This window comes from Mobula hypostoma, chromosome 3, assembly GCF_963921235.1.
Source record: "Mobula hypostoma chromosome 3, sMobHyp1.1, whole genome shotgun sequence".
Lineage (NCBI taxonomy): Eukaryota > Metazoa > Chordata > Chondrichthyes > Myliobatiformes > Myliobatidae > Mobula > Mobula hypostoma.
The window spans coordinates 106896421-106921524 of NC_086099.1; the positions used below are offsets into that span (position 1 = coordinate 106896421).

The 25104-nt window shown below is 41.7% G+C and overlaps 1 protein-coding gene across 2 annotated transcripts in view; it reads left to right on the forward strand.

Moving 5' to 3' along the window:
- sec24d (SEC24 homolog D, COPII coat complex component) overlaps nucleotides 1-25104 on the forward strand; it is a 202873-nt gene that overhangs the window by 86653 nt on the left and 91116 nt on the right. For both annotated transcript variants that reach the window (XM_063043567.1, XM_063043568.1), the window contains exons 9-10: nucleotides 13891-14029; nucleotides 20780-20895. In XM_063043567.1, the coding sequence (XP_062899637.1) occupies nucleotides 13891-14029; nucleotides 20780-20895 (255 nt within the window). The remainder of the gene's footprint in view (nucleotides 1-13890; nucleotides 14030-20779; nucleotides 20896-25104) is intronic.

Here is a 25104-nt window from a genome sequence, read left to right on the forward strand (position 1 = left end):
TTACATACTAAACTACCTCTGGCAACACTTCCAATTTTCTGAGAATCAAATGAATCATTGAAAAGTTAGAAGTGTCATAAACGCAGATCTGCTTGTTGGCAGAACTGACATTCTGATTCAAACTATTGTGCAATGATATTCGGTGTTGCAGTAATGTACCATTAAATTTAAACTCTATAAAATAGTATTCAGTGCACTAGAAACTTAACAGATGTCTGTAAACATGCATCTTGTTGATATTTAAGTGAGATTTCAAACTGTTGTAAAATCAGAATTTAATAATAGTGGTATATTATGTAAAATTCTCTTTCTAATGTTGTGAAGTTTTTGGAGCAAAGTTGTCTCCATATAGAAACGTAGAAAACCAACAGCACAATACAGGCCCTTCAGCCCACAAAGCTGTGTCAAACATGTCCTTACCTCAGAAATTACCTAGGGTTACCCATAGCCCTCTATTTTTCTGAGCTCCATTTTACTGAACTCCATGTTCCTGGAGTCTCTTAAAAGACCTTATCATATCCGCCTCCACAACCGTTTCCGGCAGCCCATTCCACGCACTCACCACTCTCTGCATAAAAAAACTTACCCCTGACATATCCTCTGTACTTGCTTCCAAAAAAGCCTCTGACTATCCACAAGATCAATGCCTCTCATCATCTTATACACCTCTATCAGGTCACCTCTCATCCTCCGTCACTCCGAGGAGAAAAAGCCGAGTTCACTCAACCTATTCTCATAAGGCGTGCTCCCCAATCCAGGCAACATCCCTGTAAATCTCCTCTGCACCCTTTCTATGGTTTCCACGTCCTTCCTGTAGTGAGGCGACCAGAATTGAGCACAGTACTCCTCAAGTGGGGTCTCACCAGGGTCCTATATAGCTGCAACATTACAAATATTAAGCTATATATTAATTTTTTTACAAAAGTGAAATAGTTATCTTAATGTGGGTGGAAATTCACAAGGATAATTATGTGATATCACAATTTCAGTTACAATTAAAAAGTAGCTATGGTATTGTAGAGTTAATGGTACTATTTGGAAGTGCAATGGGCATCTGGTAATTTTAAACATAAGTTGGAACAGCCATGTAAGATTTTCCCCATCGTAGCAGTCTATTTTAAAACTGTAGTTACTTATTTTTCATACTGACTTACAAATATACAGTGTATTCCAGTTAACTAGGACACATCACATCGGGGCCAGTACATTTGGGCCAGTTAAGCGGCTGCTCCAATTAGCCAAAATTTTATGGAAATAGTTTTAAAAAGACAAACTACTGTTTCATTAAGTAACAAATTATGTATTTAAATGAAACACAGAACAAAATGACCAACCAGATGTCGTGGTGCACATTGGTACCAATGACATAGCAAGGAAGAGTGAAGAGGTCCTGGACAGTGAGTATAGAGAGCTTGGTAGGAAGTTGAAAAGCAGGACCTCAAGGGTGGTAATCTCAGGATTGCTACCTGTGCTAGGTGCCAGTGAGGGTAGGAATAGGATGCTCTGGAGGAGGAACAAGTGGCTGAGGAACTGGTGTAGGGGGCAGGGTTTCAGATTTCAGGATCATTGGGACCTCTTCTGGGGCAGTTGGGACCTGTACAAGAGAGACGGGTTACACTTGAACCACAGGGGGACCAATATCCTTTCAGGGAGGTTTGTTAGTGCTATTGGGGAGGCTTTAAACTAGATTTTCAGGGGGATGGGAACCAGAGTGCCAGAGCTGACAGTGTGGCTGGGGTGAAAATAAATGATATTGAAAGTTTAAGCAAATCCGCTGATAGAAAGGTTGTGAGTGGTGGTAAAAATCTTCTGAAGTGTATATATTTCAATGCTAGGAGTATTGCGAGGAAGGCGGATGAGTTGAGGGCGTGGATTGACACGTGGAATTATGATGTTGTAGCAATTAGTGAAACTTGGCTACAGGAGGGGCAGGACTGGCAGCTTAATATTCCAGGGTTCCGATGTTTCAGATGTGATCGAGGCAGAGGAATGAAAGGTGGGGGAGTAGCATTGCTTGTTAGGGAAAATATTACAGCAGTGCTCAGGCAGGACAGATTAGAAGGCTTGTCTACTGAGTCCTTATGGGTAGAGCTGAGAAACAGGAAAGGTATGGCCACATTAGTAGGATTGTATTACAGACCACCCAATAGTCAACGAGACTTGGAAGAGCAAATCTGCAGAGAGATAGCAGGCAACTGCAGGGAACATAAAGTTGTGGTGGTAGGGGACTTTAATTTTCCATACATTGATTGGGACTCCCATACTGTTAGGGATCTAGATGGTTTAGAGTTTGTAAAATGTGTTCAGGAAAGTTTTCTAAATCAGTATATAGAGGGACCAACTAGAGGGGATGCAATATTGGATCTCCTGTTAGGAAACGAATTAGGGCAAGTGACAGAAGTCTGTGTAGGGGAGGACTTTGGTTCCAGTAATCATAACACCATTAGTTTCAATTTGATCATGGACAAGGATAGATCTGGTCCTAGGGTTGAGGTTCTGAACTGGAAGAAGGCCAAATTTGAAGAAATGAGAAAGGATCTAAAAAGCGTGGATTGGGACAGGTTGTTATCTGGCAAAGATGTGATTGGTAGGTGGGAAGCCTTCAAAGGGGAAATTTTGAGAGTGCAGAGTTTGTACGTTCCTGTCAGGATTAAAGGCAAATTGAATAGGAATAAGGAACCTTGGTTCTCAAGGGATATTGCAACTCTGATAAAGAAGAAGAGGGAGTTGTATGAAATGTATAGGAAACAGGGGGTAAATCAGGTGCTTGAGGAGTATAAGAAGTGCAAGAAAATACTTAAGAAAGAAATCAGGAGGGCAAAAAGAAGACATGAGGTTGCCTTGGCAGTCAAAGTGAAGGATAATCCAAAGAGCTTTTACAAGTATATTAAGAGCAAAAGGATTGTAAGGGATAAAATTAGTCCTCTTGAAGATCAGAGTGGTCGGCTTTGTGCGGAACCAAAGGAAATGGGGGAGATCTTAAATAGGTTTTTTGCGTCTGTATTTACTAAGGAAGCTGGCATGAAATCTATGGAATTGAGGGAATCAAGTAGTGAGACCATGGAAACTGTACAGATGGAAAAGGAGGAGGTGCTTGCTGTCTTGAGGAAAATTAAAGTGGATAAATCCCTGGGACCTGACAGAGTGTTTCCTCGGACCTTGAAGGAGACTAGTGTTGAAATTGCAGGGGCCCTGGCAGACATATTTAAAATGTCGCTGTCTACGGGTGAAGTGCCGGAGGATTGGAGAGTGGCTCATGTTGTTCCGTTGTTTAAAAAAAGATCGAAAAGTAATCCGGGAAATTATAGGCCGGTGAGTTTAACGTCGGTAGTAGTTATTGGAGGGAGTACTAAGAGATAGAATCTACAAGCATTTGGATATACAGGGGCTTATTAGGGAGAGTCAACATGGCTTTGTGCGTGGTAGGTCATGTTTGACCAATCTGTTGGAGTTTTTCGAGGAGGTTACCAGGAAAGTGGATGAAGGGAAGGCAGTGGATATTGTCTACATGGGCTTCAGTAAGGCCTTTGACAAGGTCCCGCATGGGAGGTTAGTTAGGAAAATTCAGTCGCTAGGTATACATGGAGAGGTGGTAAATTGGATTAGACATTGGCTCAATGGAAGAAGCCAGAGAGTGGTGGTAGAGAATTGCTTCTCTGAGTGCAGGCCTGTGACTAGTGGTGTGCCACAGGGATCAGTGCTGGGTCCATTGTTATTTGTCATCTATATCAATGATCTGGATGATAACGTGGTAAATTGGACCAGCAAGTTTGCTGATGATACAAAGCTTGGAGGTGTAGTAGACAGTGAGGAAGGTTTTCAGAGCCTGCAGAGGGACTTGGACCAGCTGGAAAAATGGGCTGAAAAATGGCAGATGGAGTTTAATACTGACAAGTGTGAGGTATTGCACGTTGGAAGGACAAACCAACGTAGAACATACAGGGTTAATGGTAAGGCACTGAGGAGTGCAGTGGAACAGAGGGATCTGGGAATACAGATACAAAATTCCCTAAAAGTGTCGTCACAGGTAGATAGGGTCGTAAAGAGAGCTTTTGGTACATTGGCCTTTATTAATCGAAGTATTGAGTATAAGAGCTGGAATGTTATGATGAGGTTGTATAAGGCATTGGTGAGGCCGAATCTGGAGTATTGTGTTCAGTTTTGGTCACCAAATTACAGGAAGGATATAAATAAGGTTGAAAGAGTGCAGACAACAGGAATTCTGCAGATGCTGGAAATTCAAGCAACACACATCAAAGTTGGGGTGAACGCAGCAGGCCAGGCAGCATCTGTAGGAAGAGGTGCAGTCGACGTTTCAGGCCAAGACCCTTCGTCAGTTCTAACTGAAGGAAAAGTGAGTAAGGGATTTGAAAGTGGGAGGGGAAGGGGGAGATCCAAAATGATAGGAGAAGACAGGAGGGGGAGGGATAGAGCCAAGAGCTGGACAGGTGATAGGCAAAAGGGGATACGAGAGGATCATGGGACAGGAGGTCCGGGAAGAAAGACGGGAGGGGGGTGGACCCAGAAGATGGGCAAGAGGTATATTCAGAAGGACAGAGGGAGAAAAAGGAGAGTGAGAGAAAGAATGTGTGCATAAAAATAAGTAACAGATGGGGTACGAGGGGGAGGTGGGGCCTTAGCGGAAGTTAGAGAAGTCGATGTTCATGCCATCAGGTTGGAGGCTACCCAGACGGAATATAAGGTGTTGTTCCTCCAACCTGAGTGTGGCTTCATCTTTACAGTAGAGGAGGCTGTGGATAGACATGTCAGAATGGGAATGGGATGTGGAATTAAAATGTGTGGCCACTGGGAGATTCTGCTTTCTCTGGCGGACAGAGCGTAGATGTTCAGCAAAGCAGTCTCCCAGTCTGCGTCAGGTCTCGCCAATATATAAAAGGCCACATCGGGAGCACCGGATGCAGTATATCACCCCAGTCGACTCACAGGTGAAATGTTGCCTCACCTGGAAGGACTGTTTGGGGCCCTGAATGGTGGTAAGGGAGGAAGTGTAAGGGCATGTGTAGCATTTGTTCCGCTTACATGGATAAGTGCCAGGAGGGAGATCAGTGGGGAGGGATGGGAGGGACGAATGGACAAGGGAGTTGCGTAGGGAGCGATCCCTGCGGAATGGAGAGAGAGTGGGGGAGGGAAAGATGTGCTTAGTGGTGGGATCCCGTTGGAGGTGGCGGAAGTTACGGAGAATAATATGTTGGACCCGGAGGCTGGTGGGGTGGTAGGTGAGGACCAGGGGAACCCTATTCCTAGTGGGGTGGCAGGAGGATGGAGTGAGAGCAGATGTACATGAAATGGGGGAGATGCGTTTAAGAGCAGAGTTGATAGTGGAGGAAGGGAAGCCCCTTTCTTTAAAAAAGGAAGACATCTCCCTCATCCTAGAATGAAAGGCCTCATCCCGAGAGCAGATGCGGCGGAGACGGAGGAATTGCGAGAAGGGGATGGCGTTTTTGCAAGAGACAGGGTGAGAAGAGGAATAGTCCAGATAGCTGTGAGAGTCAGTAGGCTTATAGTAGAGGCACAGCGACAACTCGCGTATACCTCCTCTTATTTACCCCTCGATCATGACCCCGCTAAGGAGCACCAGGCTATTGTCTCCCACACCATCACCGACTTTATCCGCTCAGGGGATCTCCCATCCACTGCTACCAACCTTATAGTTCCCACACCCCGCACTTCCCGTTTCTACCTCCTACCCAAGATCCACAAACCTGCCTGTCCTGGCCGACCTATTGTCTCAGCTTGCTCCTGCCCCACCGAACTCGTTTCTGCATACCTCGACACGGTTTTATCACTCTTTGTTCAATCCCTTCCGACGTATGTTCGTAACACTTCTCACGCTCTTAAACTTTTCGATGATTTTAAGTTCCCTGGCCCCCACCGCTTTATTTTCACCATGGATGTCCAGTCCCTATATACTTCCATCCCCCATCAGGAAGGTCTCAAAGCTCTACGCTTCTTTTTGGATTCCAGACCTAATCAGTTCCCCTCTACCACCACTCTGCTCTGTCTAGCGGAATTAGTCCTTACTCTTAATAATTTCTCCTTTGGCTCCTCCTACTTCCTCCAAACTAAAGGTGTAGCTATGGGCACCCGTATGGGTCCTAGCTATGCCTGCCTTTTTGTTGGGTTTGTGGAACAATCTATGTTCCGTGCCTATTCTGGTATCTGTCCCCCACTTTTCCTTCGCTACGTCGATGACTGCATTGGCGCTGCTTCCTGCACACATGCAGAACTCGTTGACTTTATTAACTTTGCCTCCAACTTTCACCCTGCCCTCAAGTTTACCTGGTCCATTTCCGAAACCTCCCTCCCCTTTCTAGATCTTTCTGTCTCTGTCCCTGGAGACAGCTTATCCACTGATGTCTACTATAAGCCTACTGACTCACACAGCTATCTGGACTATTCCTCTTCTCACCCTGTCTCTTGCAAAAACGCCATCCCCTTCTCGCAATTCCTCCGTCTCCGCCGCATCTGCTCTCGGGATGAGGCTTTTCATTCTAGGATGAGGGAGATGTCTTCCTTTTTTAAAGAAAGGGGCTTCCCTTCCTCCACTATCAACTCTGCTCTTAAACGCATCTCCCCCATTTCACATACATCTGCTCTCACTCCATCCTCCCGCCACCCCACTAGGAATAGGGTTCCCCTGGTCCTCACCTACCACCCCACCAGCCTCCGGGTCCAACATATTATTCTCCATAACTTCCGCCACCTCCACGGGATCCCACCACTAAGCATATCTTTCCCTCCCCCGCTCTCTTTGCATTCCGCAGGGATCGCTCCCTACGCAACTCCCTTGTCCATTCGTCCCTCCCATCCCTCCCCACTGATCTCCCTCCTGGCACTTATCCGTGTAAGCGGAACAAGTGCTACACATGCCCTTACACTTCCTCCCTTACCACCATTCAGGGCCCCAAACAGTCCTTTCAGGTGAGGCAACACTTTACCTGTGAGTCGACTGGGGTGATATACTGCGTCCGGTGCTCCCGATGTGGCCTTTTATATATTGGCGAGGCCCAATGCAGACTGGGCGACCGCTTTGCTGAACATCTACGCTCTGTCCGCCAGAGAAAGCAGGATCTCCCAGTGGCCACACATTTTAATTCCACATCCCATTCCCATTCTGACATGTCTATCCACGGCCTCCTCTACTGTAAAGATGAAGCCACACTCAGGTTGGAGGAACAACACCTTATATTCCGTCTGGGTAGCCTCCAACCTGATGGCATGAACATCGACTTCTCTAACTTCCGCTAAGGCCCCGCCTCCCCCTCGTACCCCATCTGTTACTTATTTTTATGCACACATTCTTTCTCTCACTCTCCTTTTTCTCCCTCTGTCCCTCTGAATACACCTCTTGCCCATCCTCTGGGTCCCCCCGCCGCCGTCTTTCTTCCCGGACCTCCTGTCCCATGATCCTCTCGTATCCCCTTTTGCCTATCACCTGTCCAGCTCTTGGCTCTATCCCTCCCCTTCCTGTCTTCTCCTATCATTTTGGATCTCCCCCTCCCCCTCCCACTTTCAAATCCCTTACTCACTCTTCCTTCAGTTAGTCCTGACGAAGGGTCTCGGCCCGAAACGTCGACTGCACCTCTTCCTACAGATGCTGCCTGGCCTGCTGCATTCACCAGCAACTTTGATGTGTGTTGCTTGAAAGAGTGCAGAGAAGATTTACAAGGATGTTGCCGGGACTTGAGAAACTCAGCTACAGGGAAAGGTTGAATAGGTTAGGACTTTATTCCCTGGAGCGTAGAAGAATGAGGGGAGATTTGATAGAGGTATATAAAATTATAATGGGTGTAGATAGAGTGAATGCAAGCAGGCTTTTTCCACTGAGGCAAGGGGAGAAAAAAACCAGAGGACATGGGTTAAGGGTGAGGGGGGAAAAGTTTAAAGGGAACATTAGGGGGGGCTTCTTCACACAGAGAGTGGTGTGAGTATGGAATGAGCTGCCAGACGAGGTGGTAAATGCGGGTTCTTTTTTAACATTTAAGAATAAATTGGACAGATACATGGATGGGAGTTGTATGGAGGGATATGGTCCGTGTGCAGGTCAGTGGGACTAGGCAGAAAATGGTTCGGCACAGCCAAGAAGGGCCAAAGGGCCTGTTTCTGTGCTGTAGTTTCTATGGTTCTATGGTTCTATTACCAATAGTATGGCAGTTCTATAAACTGTGAATTAATAGTTATCAACAGAGGAATTCATCCAGTGCCATTTTCCTTTGATTGGCTGTGAATGAACGGAACCAGTGCAGATAATGGACTGCCTTCATCAAATTCAAAGTAAATTTCACCACACACATCCCTAAGATTCTTTTTCCTATGGGCATACCCAGCAAATCTGTAGAATAGGAACTATAACAAGATCAATGAAAGATCAAGTAGAGTGCAGAAGACATCAAACTGTGCAAATGCAAATATAAATAAATAGCAATAAATAACGAGAGCATGAAATAACACAGGAGTTCTTAAAGTGAGAGGATTGGTTGTGGAAACATCTCAATAGATGAGTGTAGTTATCCCTGTTTGTTCAAGACTCTGATGATTGAGGGTTAGTAATTGTTCTTGAGCTTAGTGTTGTGAGTCCTGAGGCTCCTGTACCTTCATCCAGACAGCAGCAGCAAGAAAGGATCATGGGCTGGGTGGTAAGGATCTCTGATGATGGATACTGCTTTCCTGTCACAGCATTTCATGTAGATGTGCTCAGTGGTTGGGAGGGCTTTATCCATATTGCACCGGGCCAGATCCACTACTTTGGAAGTGGGCTTCTCCCACTTCTTTCAAACAAAAGGTGTAGCCGTGGGCACTCATACGGGTCCCTGCAATACCTGCTTTTTTTGTCGGCTAAGCGGAACAGTCCACGTTCCTAGCCTACACTGGTGTCCACCCCCCACTTTTCCTACACTACATCGACAACTGCATTGGCGCTGCCTCCTGCACCCATGCCAAGCTCGTCGACTTCATCAACTTTGCCTCCAACTTCCACCCTGCCCTCAAGTTTACTTGGTCCATTTCCGAGACCTCCCTCCTCTTTCTCAATCTCACTGTCTCTGACTCTGGAGACAGCTTATCGCCTGATATCTATTATAAACCCACAGACTCTCACAGCCACCTGGACTATACCTCTTCCTACCCTGTTGCTTATAAAAACACCATCGCCGTCTCTCAATTACTCCGTTTCCGCTGCACCTGCTCTTCGGAATAGGCTTTTCATTCTAGAATGAAGGAGATGTCCTCCTTTTTCAAAGACAGGGACATCCCTTCATCCACCATCAATGCTGCCCTCAACCGCATGTCTTCCATTTCACGCTCGCCTGCTCTCACCCCATCCTCTCGCCACCTTACCAAGGATACCTACCACTCCACCAGCCTCCTCATCCAGCACATAATTCTCCCAAACTTCCACCATCTCCAACAGGATCACACCACCAGGCACACCTTTCCCTCTCCACAATTTTCTGATTTCTGCAGGGATCGCTCCCTACATGACTCCCTTGTCCACTCGTCCCTCCCCAGTGATCTCCCTCCTGGCACTTATCCTTGCAAGTGGAGCAAGTGCTACACCTGCCCCTACACCTCCTCCCTCACTACCATTCAGGGCCCCTAACAGTCCTCCCAGGTGAGGCGATACTTCACCTGTGAGTCTGTTGGGGTTATATACTGTGTCCGGTACTCCTGGTGTGGCCTTCTGTATATCAGGCCTTTTTCTCACATCTCCAAACCTGAATGCTTGAACCCACAATGAGCAAAGTAGATCTGAATTGTCTTGCTGCTTATTTCTCGCCAACCATCAGTGACAAATATCACTGCTTTTTGAACAGAAACACACACAACTGACAATTTTTAAAAACTGTTTGCTCTAAGCAAGGTTTAGTGTCTAGCGGTAACACAAGTCTATGCCACTCACGCTACTTATAAACTGTTCAGCAACAGTCTCCTGTCCCAACGAAGTGGCTTCGTGTCACAAATAAACAAAGGAAGTCCAGCTACTTTCTCCATCAGTTTCTGTGCTTTAAGGGTTGGCGCAAATAAGTGGCTGCCCTGTCTGATCAGTTGATGGCCGAATTAACCGAAACCCACTGTATCGCAATTTCTGCACAATCGCTGGTTTGAAAGCCACTTAACATTGTTCACATTGTGACTTGACACTCCAGCAGCACTTCTCATGATATGAATAATCATTGCGTGATTGCTTTTAGTCAGCTCCACTGATGTAAAATTCCAGAATGAGGAGATCAGCAGCTTGAGTTAAATCACATGTGCACATGATTACCTAGAGTAGCTGAAAAGTAGTTAATGCTTTGGCATTCCTACCTCACCACAGGTTAGAAAATCTACCCAAATAAGTAATCAGTAAATCTTGCTGACAACACAAAACAATGTGTGCTTCAAGTGAATTCTAGGTATTTCTCTGATGGAAGATGTTAGTAAGTAATTGCCTTCCAGATGCAAGTAAATGTTCCTTGGGTTGGTGATCACTTTGTGTTTCCCTCATCATGAGTCATGAAGTGGATCTTGCCCTTTCTCTGATATTTTCTATCATTTGAGTGTGTGTGGCCAGTGTGACAAGACACTTAATGGACAAGCTTTTGCTCTTTGCATTAAAAGAGCTGATTGGAAGTGAACCCATGCCAGGTGTTAGCCATGGAGTTAAACTACTAAACTGGAAGACTCTAATGACAAGTTAATCAATTATTATACACTTATGTCTAGGCGCACTGTGATCCCGTCTATGCCCTACAATCCAATGATTCACTTCAGAACAAATAAAGGGAAATATTTTTGTGCTCCATCATTCAGTTTCAAAGCCATTTGAAGAGTTCATATAATCTATGATTTATTCTGGTTTTGTTAAATCAAGCAGCACTTCACAGATATGCATATTGTACTTAATTTTGGTCGCTTCCAGATTTTGTGGAATATTTTTGGACACCCTCAAACGTAGTACTAGTGATACAGAGTTTCCAAGATGGGACAACTGCTTTCCTGGTGACCAAGATTTTATTTCCCCGTGTTGTTATCACACGTCCATGATCATCTGAACAAAATAATTTATCCAATGCTCCCTCCTCTGGCTGACCATCTATCTCCCATCGGGTTGCTCAGTATGCTTAAGAGGAGGGTTCCACCACTCTTTTTTTAAAAAAAGAACAATATTCACCTTGAAATCTTACCCACTTGCATCAGTTTTGTTTCAAATGTTGCTTTTTGATTTATATAATAAATGTATTTTGATGCAGTCATTGTAAATATCCTGTTCCCATATAGAGAACTGTCAGTGGAATAGAATATTGTGTTCTCAATATATGGTATTGGTGAATTTATAACATGTAATTACAATATTTTTGAGAATACTGAATGTGGTCATTTTGACCCTGAGATTATCTGGCCACAATTGCAAAAGATTGTGCAACTGGAGGTCACAATGGAGCTATTGTCATTGCTGTCTGCTTTGGAAAATTGCTGACAATTTTGAACAATATGCCAGATATAAACTTGCTCAACAGTTGTTCTCTGCAATGAGTTAGAGTTGTGACTAACATAGCTTCAGTGAACCATCTCATGGCACCGAGAATATCCAGAGGATGTAGAATGGCGGTTTGTTAGCAGTTTGTAAAAGATGTTGTGATTGTACAGACTTTATGGTTTGGTTAATAACAGTCTAGATATTCAAGTGCACCCAAAAGGGTTCATGGGAATTCCTAGGCCGACATATATCAAGCTTGGGTAGACTGGATGGCAGTTCAGCTGGGGCATCAATACCTTTTTAGGTTGTTAACTCTCCACAGCAGAATTTGGTTGAGTCTTGGGTGATATTTAATGGGTATTAGCCATTCTTGGGATGGAAAATATGCACTAGAAGGGTAGTCTTAGACTGGGTTTATGGGTTAATTGGCCAGAGGTTATTTACTTGATCAGGCTACATCCCAGAGAGAAGAGCGATTGAAGCCCTCTGCTGTGGTCAGGCATAGAATGAGAAGCAGGAGAACCATTAGAGCTGTGCTCTACAGTGAGTGCAAATGAGGCAACTAGGAGCCTATTACTTGATATGGAGCAGGACAGATGCAGCCACAGGGACCCTGCAAGTGGTAGAACTGTCTCGTAACTCTAACATGCAGGGCTTTCATTCTAACCTCTGGCCCTTTCTACGGAAGGTTTGTACATTCTCCCATGACCTCATGGGTTTTCTTTTCCTGGTGTTTCAGTTTCCTCATATATTCCACAGACATGTTAGCTGTTTGATTAACCAATCACTAAATTAGTGTGGTGTGTGGTGGGAGAATCAGTAATGTTAATTAGAGTATCAGACACTGCATGTCCTCATTATCTAATCTAATCTAATCAGAACGGAGATGAAGAGGAATTTCTATAGCCAGAGAGTGGTAAATCTGTGGAATTCTTTGCAATAGGCAGCGTGGAGTCCAAGTCTTTATGTATGTTTAAGACAAAGGTTGCTTCTTAATTAGTCAGGGCATGAAGGGATCCAGAGAAAAGGCAGGTTTGGGGCTCAGAGGAAAATTGGATCTGCCATGATGAAATGGTGGAGCAGACTCGATGGGCAAAATGGCATAATTCTGCTCTACATTGTATGGTCTAAAATAGGCTAAGTGGGTGGATAGGATTGATAGGATTTCTTAGAGAACTGGCAGTGACTTAATAGGCCAAATGAGGGAAAGGGTAATTGGGGACGTCTGTCTTAAATCGGTGGGATCAGCAGCCAGAGCTTTGTCAATAAGGAGGATAAGAATCAGGGATCTGTTCTGTTAAACTAGGAGTGAGGAGAGGGGACCTGTACCTTAATTTGTGGTTGGTAAGAGTGGGTTTGGGAATTAAGCCATAGGAGGGCATCATCTTTCACTACCCACTCAATCCCACCAACCTCCATCCTCACGCAATAACTCAGTTAAACTTCTCGCCACTTGTGTGATAATTGATCGGATCTCAAACATATCTACTTTACAATAAGACCATTTGGCATTGAACTAAGAAGAGGGAAAGCCAGCCAAGAGATAACTGTTGAACCTTGTTCTGCAACCTCTTCACAAAATGTCTGTGTGCATTCTGTTCATGTGCAAACAAATGATGCCAATTTCAGGGGAATAATTGACCAGAATTATGACTTATCACACACATGTAAATAACTAGATTGGAGAAGTAGATAGTAACCATGCAGGCTGTCAGAAGCTTTCACTGTAAATGATCAAAACCTTCCAAAAGGGAAAGGAGAAAATTTTTATGATCAAATAAAGGAAAAAGCATAAAATTGCCTTGCCTGAGCTGGTTCATTTTTATTTGTTTATTTGGTGGGCATGCCATTGACGGTTTATAGCAACTTGGAATAGACCTTTCTTATCAAACTCATCAACTATACCATCTTTTATTTATTTTGTTTAGAGTTACAGTGCGCAGTAGGCCCTTCTGGCCCTTTGAGCCAGGGACCCAGCAACCCCGACAACCCTAATCCAGGCATGGGATAATTTACAATGACCGAGTAACCTATCTGGTATGTCTTTGGGCTGTGGGTGAAATCTGGAGCACCCAGGGAAAACCCATGCATTCCAAGGGAAGGACATTCAAACTCCTTATAGAGGATGCTGTGGTTGAACTCCAGTTTCCAATGTCCCAAGCTGCAATGGTGTGTCTCTGATTTGTATTGTATTATAAATCTAAATATTTCGTCAGAAGGATGTGTGAGAATTGCCATTTAAAATGTCTAGTTCTGCTTCTAATACAGCTAACTTGTGGAAATATTTCCTATGAACAATACGTATAATGAAATAAGATCTCTGCTGAGAAAATTTAAGCTATTTACTTCACTACACGTAGGACTAGTTTGATTTACATGTTATCAATTCTCTCTTGTTTTCAATTTAACAGGCACCAATCTGTGTTGTGAACCACGGAGAAACGGGACCCATTCGTTGTAATAGATGTAAGGCCTACATGTGTCTATTAATGCAGTTCATTGAAGGTGGACGGAGGTACCAGTGTGGATTCTGCAGCTGTGTCAATGAAGGTTACTAATTAATTTTATTCTCTTGCCATCATAAATCTTATGTACAACACAGCAACAATTTTTGTCTTTGTATTGGATGGAGGAAATGGAGTTTATATTGTTAGAACATTTTTTATTCAGCTCTCAAAGGTTTTGTCATATAGGCCTCAAGAGAGAATAAGTTGTAAGGTTATGAGGGGAAATGGAATTGATCGCAGTATTCTCCTGGAAGCTGATATGGAGCAAAAGGGCTGAATACTATCCCCTATATGGTAACAAGTAACTTTACTCATATAGTGAGTTGTGTGGGCCCATTTTCAGGCGGAAAACTCCGCATCACACCTGCAGCATGTGTTAAAAGTCTGAAACTCACACAGACTTCAGCCTCGAGGGTTATGAACAAAAGCTGATGAGCTCTGAAAGACAGGCAGACGTCCAGAATTAGCTCACAAGCTGGTCAGGGCCAATTCCATGTTTGTGGTGACTCTCAGCTAGGTCACAGGAAGGAGACTATTGTGGATTTAAGTAGTTATCAAGTATGCTGTGAAACCTGATGAACAACTCGAGCTGCAATTAAATTCAGCTCGATCTCATTCAGCATTAACCAGGCTTCCCAGCCTAGGGTCCACTGGTCCCTTGGTTTATGGTAGGGGTCCATGGTATAGAAATGGTTGGGAACCCCTGAGTTAAACCATTAGATAGTGTGGCTTTAAAATAGACTCTTCTTCTTTTCTTGTAACATTATATATTGTAATTGCATGGTTTAAAATGCTGGCCTAATTATATATGAGGTAATTGAATTACTATGTTCTACTACTAATGGATATTTCATAATTCTTTAAATGGTTAACTTGGTTTATGTTTGATTATAAACAGGAGACGACTCTGAATGTGTTTTTTTCACCATTTTCTCTTCAGTCTCTGGCACATTTAAATGTTAATTTTATTCTGTCTGTTTTACAAAAACACTGCACAGAGTTTTTCCACAAACCCACCAGATATGTGGAACTGATTTTTTTTTTATTGCCTTGTTTGATTTCTGCATGAACATCACTGCATTCCCTCTGATGGAATCAAACCTTATTTGTTCAAAGAAAGATTGATTGGTGGAGTGTGTGAGCTGGGATTAAGTGGTTTAAAGTGTTTGGCTATTTTCCGAGTGTGTTGCCAAAACTGTTTGACTGGAACACATTACTTAAATTGGATTTTATTCACTTGGATCAATATGACCCTTTCCCTTATAAAGTAAGCTTATTAACTCTGAATCTTAGTATCTCTCTTTCTCCTGCCACTCTACAATTCTTAAGGCAAATACACATGATACTGAGCAAGAACGTTAACATGTTTTTTAAATCATTAAAAGCAGACCACATTCAGAGTTATCATATTTACATTGTGACATAACTGTTACTGTATTTAATATAAATACAATGAAAGAATTAGCATGAGTTTTATTTAATATAAAATCACAACTTGTGCGATTATCAATATTTGATCTGTAGCTGCTTTTGTAGAAAATGAAGGAGGGTGGAATTTGGAAATTTCTTGGAATTCATCTCAACTAACTGGTCCAGAAATTCTCCAATTGGATGTTTGAAACAACCCAGTGAAACCTGAGGCCCAGCAACTTTAATTCCAGATGCTATGGAACAGGAGAATGGCAGATTTTTCTTCTGATTCTTTTTTCCCCATGAACTTCCAACCTCAATCAACATAATGGCTTCATTAAGGTTGGCAGTGAGTGGGATATCTGCGTGAGTGGACATTAGGAATGGCATCCCATTGCATCTCTCAAAAGAAGCTGATATTGAGTGGCCATCATTCTATTTCTAGAAGCCTGAATAGATCACAAGACTACAAAATATAGAGGCAGCATTAGACTATTCGGCCCATCGAGTCTGCTCCGCCATTTCCTCATAGCTGGTCCATTTTCCCTCTCATCCCCAGTCTCCTGCCTCCTCCCTGTACCCTTCATGCCCTGACTAATCAAGAATCTATCAACCTCTGCCTTAAATATACCCAAAGACTTGGCCTCCACAGCCATCTGTGGGAATGAATTCCACAGATTCACCACTCTCTGGTTAAAGAAATTCCTCCTTATCTCCATTCTAAAAGGATGCCCCTCTATCTTGAGGCTGTGTCCATAGGAAACATCCCCTCCACCTTCCCTCTAGCAAGGCCTTTTACTATTCAATAGGTCTCAATGAGGTCACCCCTCATTCTTCTGCATTACAGTGCATACAGGCTCCAGAGACATCAAACACTCGTCATATGACAAACCATTTAATCCTGGAATAATTTTTGTGAACCTCCTTTGAAGCCTCTCCAACGTCAGCACATCCTATCTATGATAAGGAGACCAAAACTGCTCACAATCTCCAAGTAAGACATCACCAGTGCTTTATAAAGCCTCAACATTACATACTTGCTTTTATATTCTAGTCCAGTGGTCCCCAACCTCCGGGCTGCGGACCAATACTTTGCCGCGAAGAATGCAGCGGTCCAGCAGTAGCCAGAATGCACCCAGCACATCTTTAAGAAAAAAGCCGAAATAAACAAGCTAATTAATTAGGTGCTGCCCGACACATAAATGTCAGCCCAGATCAGAGGTGAGTGCCGATCGCATTGCCTCTGAATCTGGGCCAACATTTATGTGCCGGGTGGCACCTAATTAATTAGCTTGTTTATTTCGGCTTTTTTCTTAAAGATGTGCTGGGTGCATTCCAACCACCGCTGCACCCCTGCATGCTTCGCGGCAATGTATCGGTCCGCGGCCCGGAGGTTGGGGACCACTGTTCTATTCCTCTTGAAATGAATGCTAACATTGCATTTGCCTTCTTCAACACAGACTTAAAATGCAAATTAACCTTTAGGGAATCCTGCACAAGGACGCCCATGCCCATTTGTGCCTCAGATTTTTTAATTTTCTCTCCATTTAGAAAATAGCCTGTCCTTTTATTTCTTCTATCAGAGTGCATGGGTGGTGGGTGGTAATGTCAGTCACTTGCTAAGGATATAATAAAGCAATTGAAGACCCTGAAATTTGATCACATTTTATGTAAGAATAGCCAATAAAATATTGATGAACCAAGACCATACAGCTAGAGGTTACCATAATAACATCTCTTGGTAGATAATTCCTTGATTTTTCTCCAGAGTTCGGGGAAAGAATATTGTACTTGTTGGCTTTCTGAGAGTCTTTAGTGTGTGGCATAATAGATGAGCATGGTTTCCAGCATCAAGAGAAACTGCACGTAGCCTCTCTGACAACTTAAATGTAGTTGATACCTCCTCGTACCAAATGCAGATGCAATCTATCCTAATATATCTGGTGTCCTCAACCTCTTATACATTGATAGATCCACACATAGGTAACCAGACACACCTTTCTTTGGTTCAGACTGCAATTTCAATAACAGTTGTGAATCGTGAACGTAAATCCACAGGGCAAACTTTCACCAAACCCAGCTGCATGATGGATGCTAATTTACCAGCAAACACATTGGGGTGTTAGTGGATATATTCCCTAAACTCCACTAACTCAATGTTACAGCCTGTATGCAGGGCTCAAGGGTTGGAAAGGATGTCAAAATGAATGACCTTTCTTTTACTTTGAGCTTTAGCTCCAAAGGCACCTTCACTTAAGCAAATTCCTGCTGTCATTTGAACTGGAAAGAATCCCCTTTTAGTGTTTAAATATGATCTTTGTTACCCATATAAAATAGACAAAGTATAACATGTTTATATTTGTGCAATATAATTTAACTGTAAACTGCTTCTAAATGGTTTCTAAAGTACTTTTTATTGTATTATTTCAACCATTCTTTCACCATCTGGTAGCAACTATCCAGATTTCCCAGAAGATTCTTTTTCTTTCACATGGCATTTAACTACCTCACTTTTCTGAAATGTCTTACTGAATGCAGTTCTGTATTATTTTCTGCCAACTACATTATTTTGTATTTTGTTCTGTATTATTTTCTGCCAATTACATTATTTTACCATTTCTTTGCCAGCTGTACTCCCCTCTCATATTTCTAATTATCCTGTGTTTTATTTGAAGATCAAGCTTGTTTTGCAACTTTTCTTCATGCCTCTATCATTATACATTAATTCTTTCTCCCCAAGCTAAACATCTTTGTGCAGGGTGAAACTATCTGTGGGGCACTGTTTACTGGATGCTCAACAATATAGTTAACCGTCCAACTTGTCCTTCCTCAGTATGGACCCTGGATGCTAATACAGTTACTTGCAGTGACCCGTGTATGCATTTTGCTATTTTGCTCAGCAATGCTTTGTATAACCTTACATACCAGTTTCGTTAGGATTGTGTCTTCTCTTATCATTCCTTACGCCTAAGTAGCACTTTATATGAAGAAATCTGTTCTCGTATCTCTCTTCAATTTATCAGTAATAAACCTAAACCAACTAACTTCCCAACCAGAGGAAAGTCATTTCCCACTCAGTCTAATCATTACTTTGAGAGTACTTATTAAATCCCTGTTTCAGTTTCATTTTGTGTTAGTGCGATGTTAGGGCTCTTACTCTTTTTGCTCTTAGAATCCTTGAAGGCCACAAGATTATTGGCAATTCAGATCCCTACATCAATTACATAACACTCTTGAACTGCAAGAGCTTCCCATTCATCGATACCAATCTGGTTAATGATCAGTAGTGCAATATTTTTTTTAAAGGCTGTGTGAACTGGCTTTAATGATTTCAAACTTCCTTTTACAGCAAAACATCATTGTAGCAAATGACTTGAGTGGTAAAGATGTAAATGATGTAGCAGACTATTTGTAAATGAAAATCAGACTAGTTTTCAGGGGTTTATAGTTAAGAATCTCCTCCCAACACAACCTATTACCAGATCTTCCCACACCAACATACATAAATACATATATGAAGAGTTCTGTATACATTCTGGGAGAAGTTGCAGTGGTGAAGGAGTACAAAATACTTGGGTGTTCATCTTGACAACAGACTTGACTGGAAAGCCAAGAAGGGGAGGAGCAGACTTTATTTCCTAAGGAAGCTGAGATCCTTCAATGTGTGCAGCAGGATGTTGGAGCTCTTTATCAGTCTGTTGTAGAGAGTTCAGTCTTCTTTGAGGCTTAATGTTGGGGGAGCAGCATCAGTGCTGGTGATGCGAAAAGACTAAATAACCTCATCAAAAAGGCTGGATTCATCCTTGGATGTAAACTAGACTCTTTTGAGTTACTGGTGGAGAGGAGGTCACTAAAAAAACTGTTATCCATTATGGACAGTCAGGCACATCCTCTCCAAGACCTACTGAATAAGCAGCGGAGCACCCTTTCAAACAGACTCATTCAGCAACGATCATTACAGAAAATCTTTCCTACCAAACGCAATAAGCATTTACAACAGTTCATTTCTATGCGACAGCAGAGCACACATTGTAATACAATAGTCTCTGTTTTGTTATTTCATCCCTGGAAATTATTGCACAGTATTGCACATTGGTAAATTATTATTGAATATATTATTAATCTGTATATTATTAGTTAATATTATCATTATGTTTATTATTATTGCTAAGTGTGTTTATAAATGTTGCTGCTATAACAAAATATTTCCCACTTGGGATCAATACTTATTATTGTTATTATTACAATACACATACACCTTTTAATAGATCAAATCTCTGTGCAAAACAGGTGGCTTACATTGGAAGTGACATCTGATTGCCAACTGGTATAGCCACAATCTCATCAGGCCCATTGGGCAGTACTTCTATAAATCAATGCCAGTCTGTTAGGGGTTTAGTTCCTTTAAAGTTGAAACTATCGTTGATTTTGCACAGTTACAGCAATTTTGCATTCACTCCTTTTTCACTGACTGATTTCATAGCCAGTGGAAAAATCTGGTTTCTTGTCGATCAGATTTACTGCTGTCTCAAGAGTTTAGTTGTCCCACTACTAGAATCAAAATGCCAGCTATAATACTATTACTGACAAGAGTAACAGGGCTTTATCCTTGGTAGCTGTCAGTTCTAATTACTTGCTTTCATTATCCTACACTGAAAGATTTTAACTTCAAAGCCACAAAAGCCCCTGTAAAGGTTTATACTTCTGTTTGTTCTTTGGACGTTTGTGATACGGGAAGGCAGAATATCTTGGTATTCTATGGATTCCCTGCGGGTATTTAATATCAGCCATATAGTATGTAACCTGAGTCTTGTGTAGTTAATATAGATAAACATTCACCATTCTAAAGTAATTATTTGCCATTTTACAACAATTCATAGTTATTTTCTTGGTGCCAACCCACAAATTACCAAATGTATTGAATTCATCATTGATTTTCCACTTTGCAATCAGCAGTAAGTTCCAAAGCTCAGACCATTTAATGGAGTTTTTCTTAAGATCTGCAGCTCTTTCCTTGGTCTCTTACTACAGTAACTAGCAGATCCTATTCGCTTGATGGCAGGCGCCATTCATGCATTATCTCTGTTTTCTTTTATGCTGTCAGAAGTTTTCACAGGGATTAGAAATGTGTTAAAAAGTAACCTTGTAATAAATTCATTGGTTCCATTAGTTAACTTTGTATAATGTTATTTTACAATTGCCTGTTACCAGTGGGAATCTTTGGCTGTGATATTGGAATCTCACAGAAATGTTTTTTTTCCAGTCACAGAAAGGAAGAAGTTTTGAAAGCAATAGAAGAAATGCAAAATATTTACATTTACTTTTAGTTGCTATGTAGAAAGGTAATTTTAATAACATTGCTTATGTATTTTTTCTCCTTCAGTCCCTCCATTCTATTTTCAACACTTGGATCACATGGGCAGAAGGTTGGATCAATATGACAAGCCAGAGTTGTCTCTTGGATCCTATGAATTCATGGCTACTTTAGATTACTGTAAAGTAAGTATGAGTGATAGATAAACTAGCTTTCCACATTGGGATATATTCTGCAGCATGAGACTTCTTACAGAGGATTTATTAATATGGTCTTTTGTTTTTTCTTTTACTTGTATCTAACCCAGGGCTTCTAGATCAATACTGTCATTGAAGTGAAGGCGTTGTTTTTATACAACTGTCATCATTGCAGATTAACTATATTCTAACTGGACAAAAAGGCCAAGGAGCAAGATGTCCCTAGCACTTTTTTGCCATTGTGTATATAACTAATCCTGCTTTGAGTTAATAAGTCTAGTTGTCACATTAAGACCCAGATTTGGGGATAATATGTATGATATGTAAATTCCGCAGCTGTTAACTGTGAACTTATTCTGCCTCACTGGTTAGTTGCATTAGTTTATGAAGAATGTACAAGCAAATCTTAACTACTTTGGCTTAATTTCCAACCCCTTCCCCCACTCCACCAACACGACCTCTTCCAGACTCCTGGCTATGACCCAAATTCATTTATTAAGGACATCTCATGAAACAGCACTGATGGTCAAATAACCTTGAAACACCCAAATTTCCCTCCAACCCAGCAAAATGTAGAAATATATAACCTTCATTTGAGTTACCTTTTCTGTAGCTGTCAGGTCACAAAGTCTTTTTTATTTTCTTTTCATTGCTAATGAGTCCCAGACATGTCGAACTTTTTTCAACTTCAAAGGGAGCCATTTATAAATTCATAGAGACGTCTTAGCTTGGGGTATGTGTGCAAAGGGATATGAAGTCAAGTGAATACAGATGGAACTTATTACAGCTGAGTTCACAAAAAATCTCTGTCATCTTATTCTGAGTTACAAACTGACAGTACTCCAGTGAGGTATTGAGTTCTTTACTCAACAATGAAGGCAGATTTTGCTTTTTTTCGATAAGCACGCTATCATTTCAGTCTTCCATAATTAACTGTCCTAGATTTTTCATTAAGTTAAAAATTTCTGCACAGGATTTTTTTGTGGAATCCACTATTTATTTGCAAGCACCAGTGAATAAAAGAATTAAGGGACTATGGTCCCACCCATCTCCTGCCACTTCACTCTGCAATCATCTGACCAGAACTCAGCTATGGTGAATCAGTACAGACCTGGCCTGACCTTTGTTCTTATGAGTACAGTGATAGTATTTCTTAAAAATGCAGAAATAGCATATGTCTTTAGAATGTTCCAGGTTTGAAACACGATTAATTTTTTCCTGAAGTAGATAATACTGTACTGCTGGATTTAGAATATATCCCACAATTTGCCAGGAATTAAGCATTTTATCAGAGGAAAAAATAAGTGAGTGTCTGATATTTGCATTAGATGCCCTGTAGAATAGCTGCAAAGAAAATGATGCTGGAAACATTTTGGCAGAACAAATTCCAGCTGTTCCTACTTTCCATTTCTGCTCAACTGCAGAAGGTTAGAATTTACTCCAAAAATGTTTTACTGCTATTCCTGCCCACCTCCACACATCTACCCCACACTCTCACCAACCCCTCTCAACACTTCTTTAATAAGGGCCTATAAAATGTAATCACCAGGAGAGATCAGCTGATCCATCAAGACTGTCATACCCTGAAGCCAAGGCACTTCACCCACTGTCATTCAGTGTAAATGGATATGAAAAACAACTAATTATTATCACATTGGGCCTATTTTTCTTGAACAGTGTGATAATATTGAAAATACAAATGCAGTGCCTAAACCCCTATAAGAGAAGCAGTGAAGCAAAGGAATGTAGTTTTTGAGTGGTGCAGCCGAACAGAGGGATCTGGGAGTTTATGGCCACAGATTCATAACTTTAAAGGTGCAAAGCAGTTGAGTAAGATGATTAAAAACAAGGCATGTGGTATGCTTTCTTTTATATGCCAAGATGCAGAATACAAGAATAAGGAAGTTAAATTTGAACTGTACACGTGAGTCAGGTAACAACTTGATTGCAACATATACGTGAGATCAGAGAAAAGATGTGATCATTGCGGAGAGGCTGTAGAGATTTATAAGGTTGTCGCCAGGACTGCAAGGTTTTTGTCATGAAGAAAAATTAGATAAGCTAGTGTTGCTCTTTTTGGAACAGAGAAGCTGAGGGATGACAACTAAGTTATGTAAAATTATGAGATGTCTATGGAGAGTAGGTCGGTTTTGTTTGCTAAGTGGGGGAGCCCAAAAACAAAAAGCCATTGATTTAAAGTAATTTACCTAGAAATTACTTTAGTGATAACTGAAGAAAAGTTGTCATACCCTTAGCAGTCATGAATTCACATTCTGCAGGAAGGCAGAGTGAGAAACCCTCATTTAAAAATGAAACCTCAGTGTGCACTTGAAGACCTATGATGTGCAGGTTACTTAGGAAATGTGATTAGGCTGAGCAGGTCTTTTTCAACCAGCACAAGATGCTGGGCTGAATGGCCTCCATCTAGAACATAGAACGGTACAGCACAGGAACAGGCCCTTCAGCCCATAATGTTGTGCCAAACTAATTAAATTGTTAATCAAATACTTGGTTCAACTAATCACTTCGGCCAACACAGTGTCCATGTCTTTCATTTCCTGCACATTCAGCACATTCATGTGCCTGTCTCGAACACCTCTGTCTTAATTGCCTCCACCACCACACTAGAGAGCATGTTCCAGGCACCCTCCACTCTGTGAAAGAAAACATGCCCTGCACATCTCCTTTGAACTTACCCCTCTGATTTTTGATGCAGGCCCTCTAGTATTAGACGTTTCGGCTCTGGGAGAAAAAAAACCCAGCTGCCTCTCATAATCTTATAAACCTCTATCAGATTTCCTGTCAGTCTTTGATGCTCGGAAGAAAACAACTCAAGCTTGTCCAACCTCTCCTTATAGCACGTGCTCTCTAAACCAGACAGGTTCCTAATAAGTCTCTTCTGCACCTTCTCTAAAGCCTCCATATTTTTCCTCTAGTGAGGTGACCAGAACTGAATGTAATGCTCCAGGTGTGGCCTGGCTAGTATTCTACAAAGACGCAACACGACTTCGTGTTCTTGTACTCTTTCCTTGATTAAGAAAGGCAAACATGTCCTATGCCACCTTTACTATCCGGTCAACCTGTGTAGCCACTTGCACCCCAAGATCTCTCTGCACATCAACACTGTTATGGGTCCTGCCAATTAACTGCATACTTCCTCTTTACACTTGATCTCTCAAAGTGCAACGTGTCATATTTGGCCGGGTTAAACTCCAACTGAATGGTAAATTTCATATATAGACCTAAAAGGAACAAGCTCAGCCCAGTGGAATAGGCAGATATTTGGGAGACAAAATTCATCACATAAATCTGTAAGCTTATTTGTTGGTGGGAAAAGAACAGAGAACACAAGTTGAATGGTTAATTATAAAAGGAGAGCCCTGGTTGTTTGTGCACAGGTCTATGAAAGCCACTAGACAGATTAAAATAAAACAATTGAAACATTAAAATTCTATTGTGTAACACTGCTTTTCATCAATGTTAAGCAATTGACAATAAATTATTTTTTTCCATTCTTTTCCACGTCATTTTCAATATTTGATTAGGCACAAGTCATCCTGACTCTCCTGATGGCAAATTTCTGTATCAAGGGCATGTGATATAACATAATTTCCTGAGAAATGCTCATTTTATCAGGGACTCAAAGTATGTTGTCTTGGGAGTACCTGCTGTTGGATACTCTTGTGACAACAGGAACAAGTACAAACGGTGAAGCATTGTCGAGGAACCCTGTCAGCTGGGTGAATTATGTACTCTCATTTTTGTCATGTTCTCACTGAACTTTGATGTGCTGTCCAAAGACTCACAGACCCACAATAAAATTCATCAGTCAAACTGGCAATCATCTCTATCAGTGTTGGGCTAAGCATTTAGTCGCCTCACCACCAAGCCTCATCCTCTGGAGCTCAATCTTGGAATAGAGTACCAGGCAGCACATATTGATACCAGTAGGCTAAATGGCTTGTTGGTGCACTGCATTATTCCTTGAATTTATGATTCTTTACTATCACACAATTGCTATAGAACTTAAACATCTTTGCTATAGAACTATTACACAATTATTTTTCATACTGCTAATATCTGAAATAAATTTATTGGTTTGTTACAAGGATTTTTTCTCAATAATAGTGATCAGTTAAGCAGAAAGAGAATCAGTTAAGCACAAGTACCTTTTTAACTCAGTTAACAAACACATGA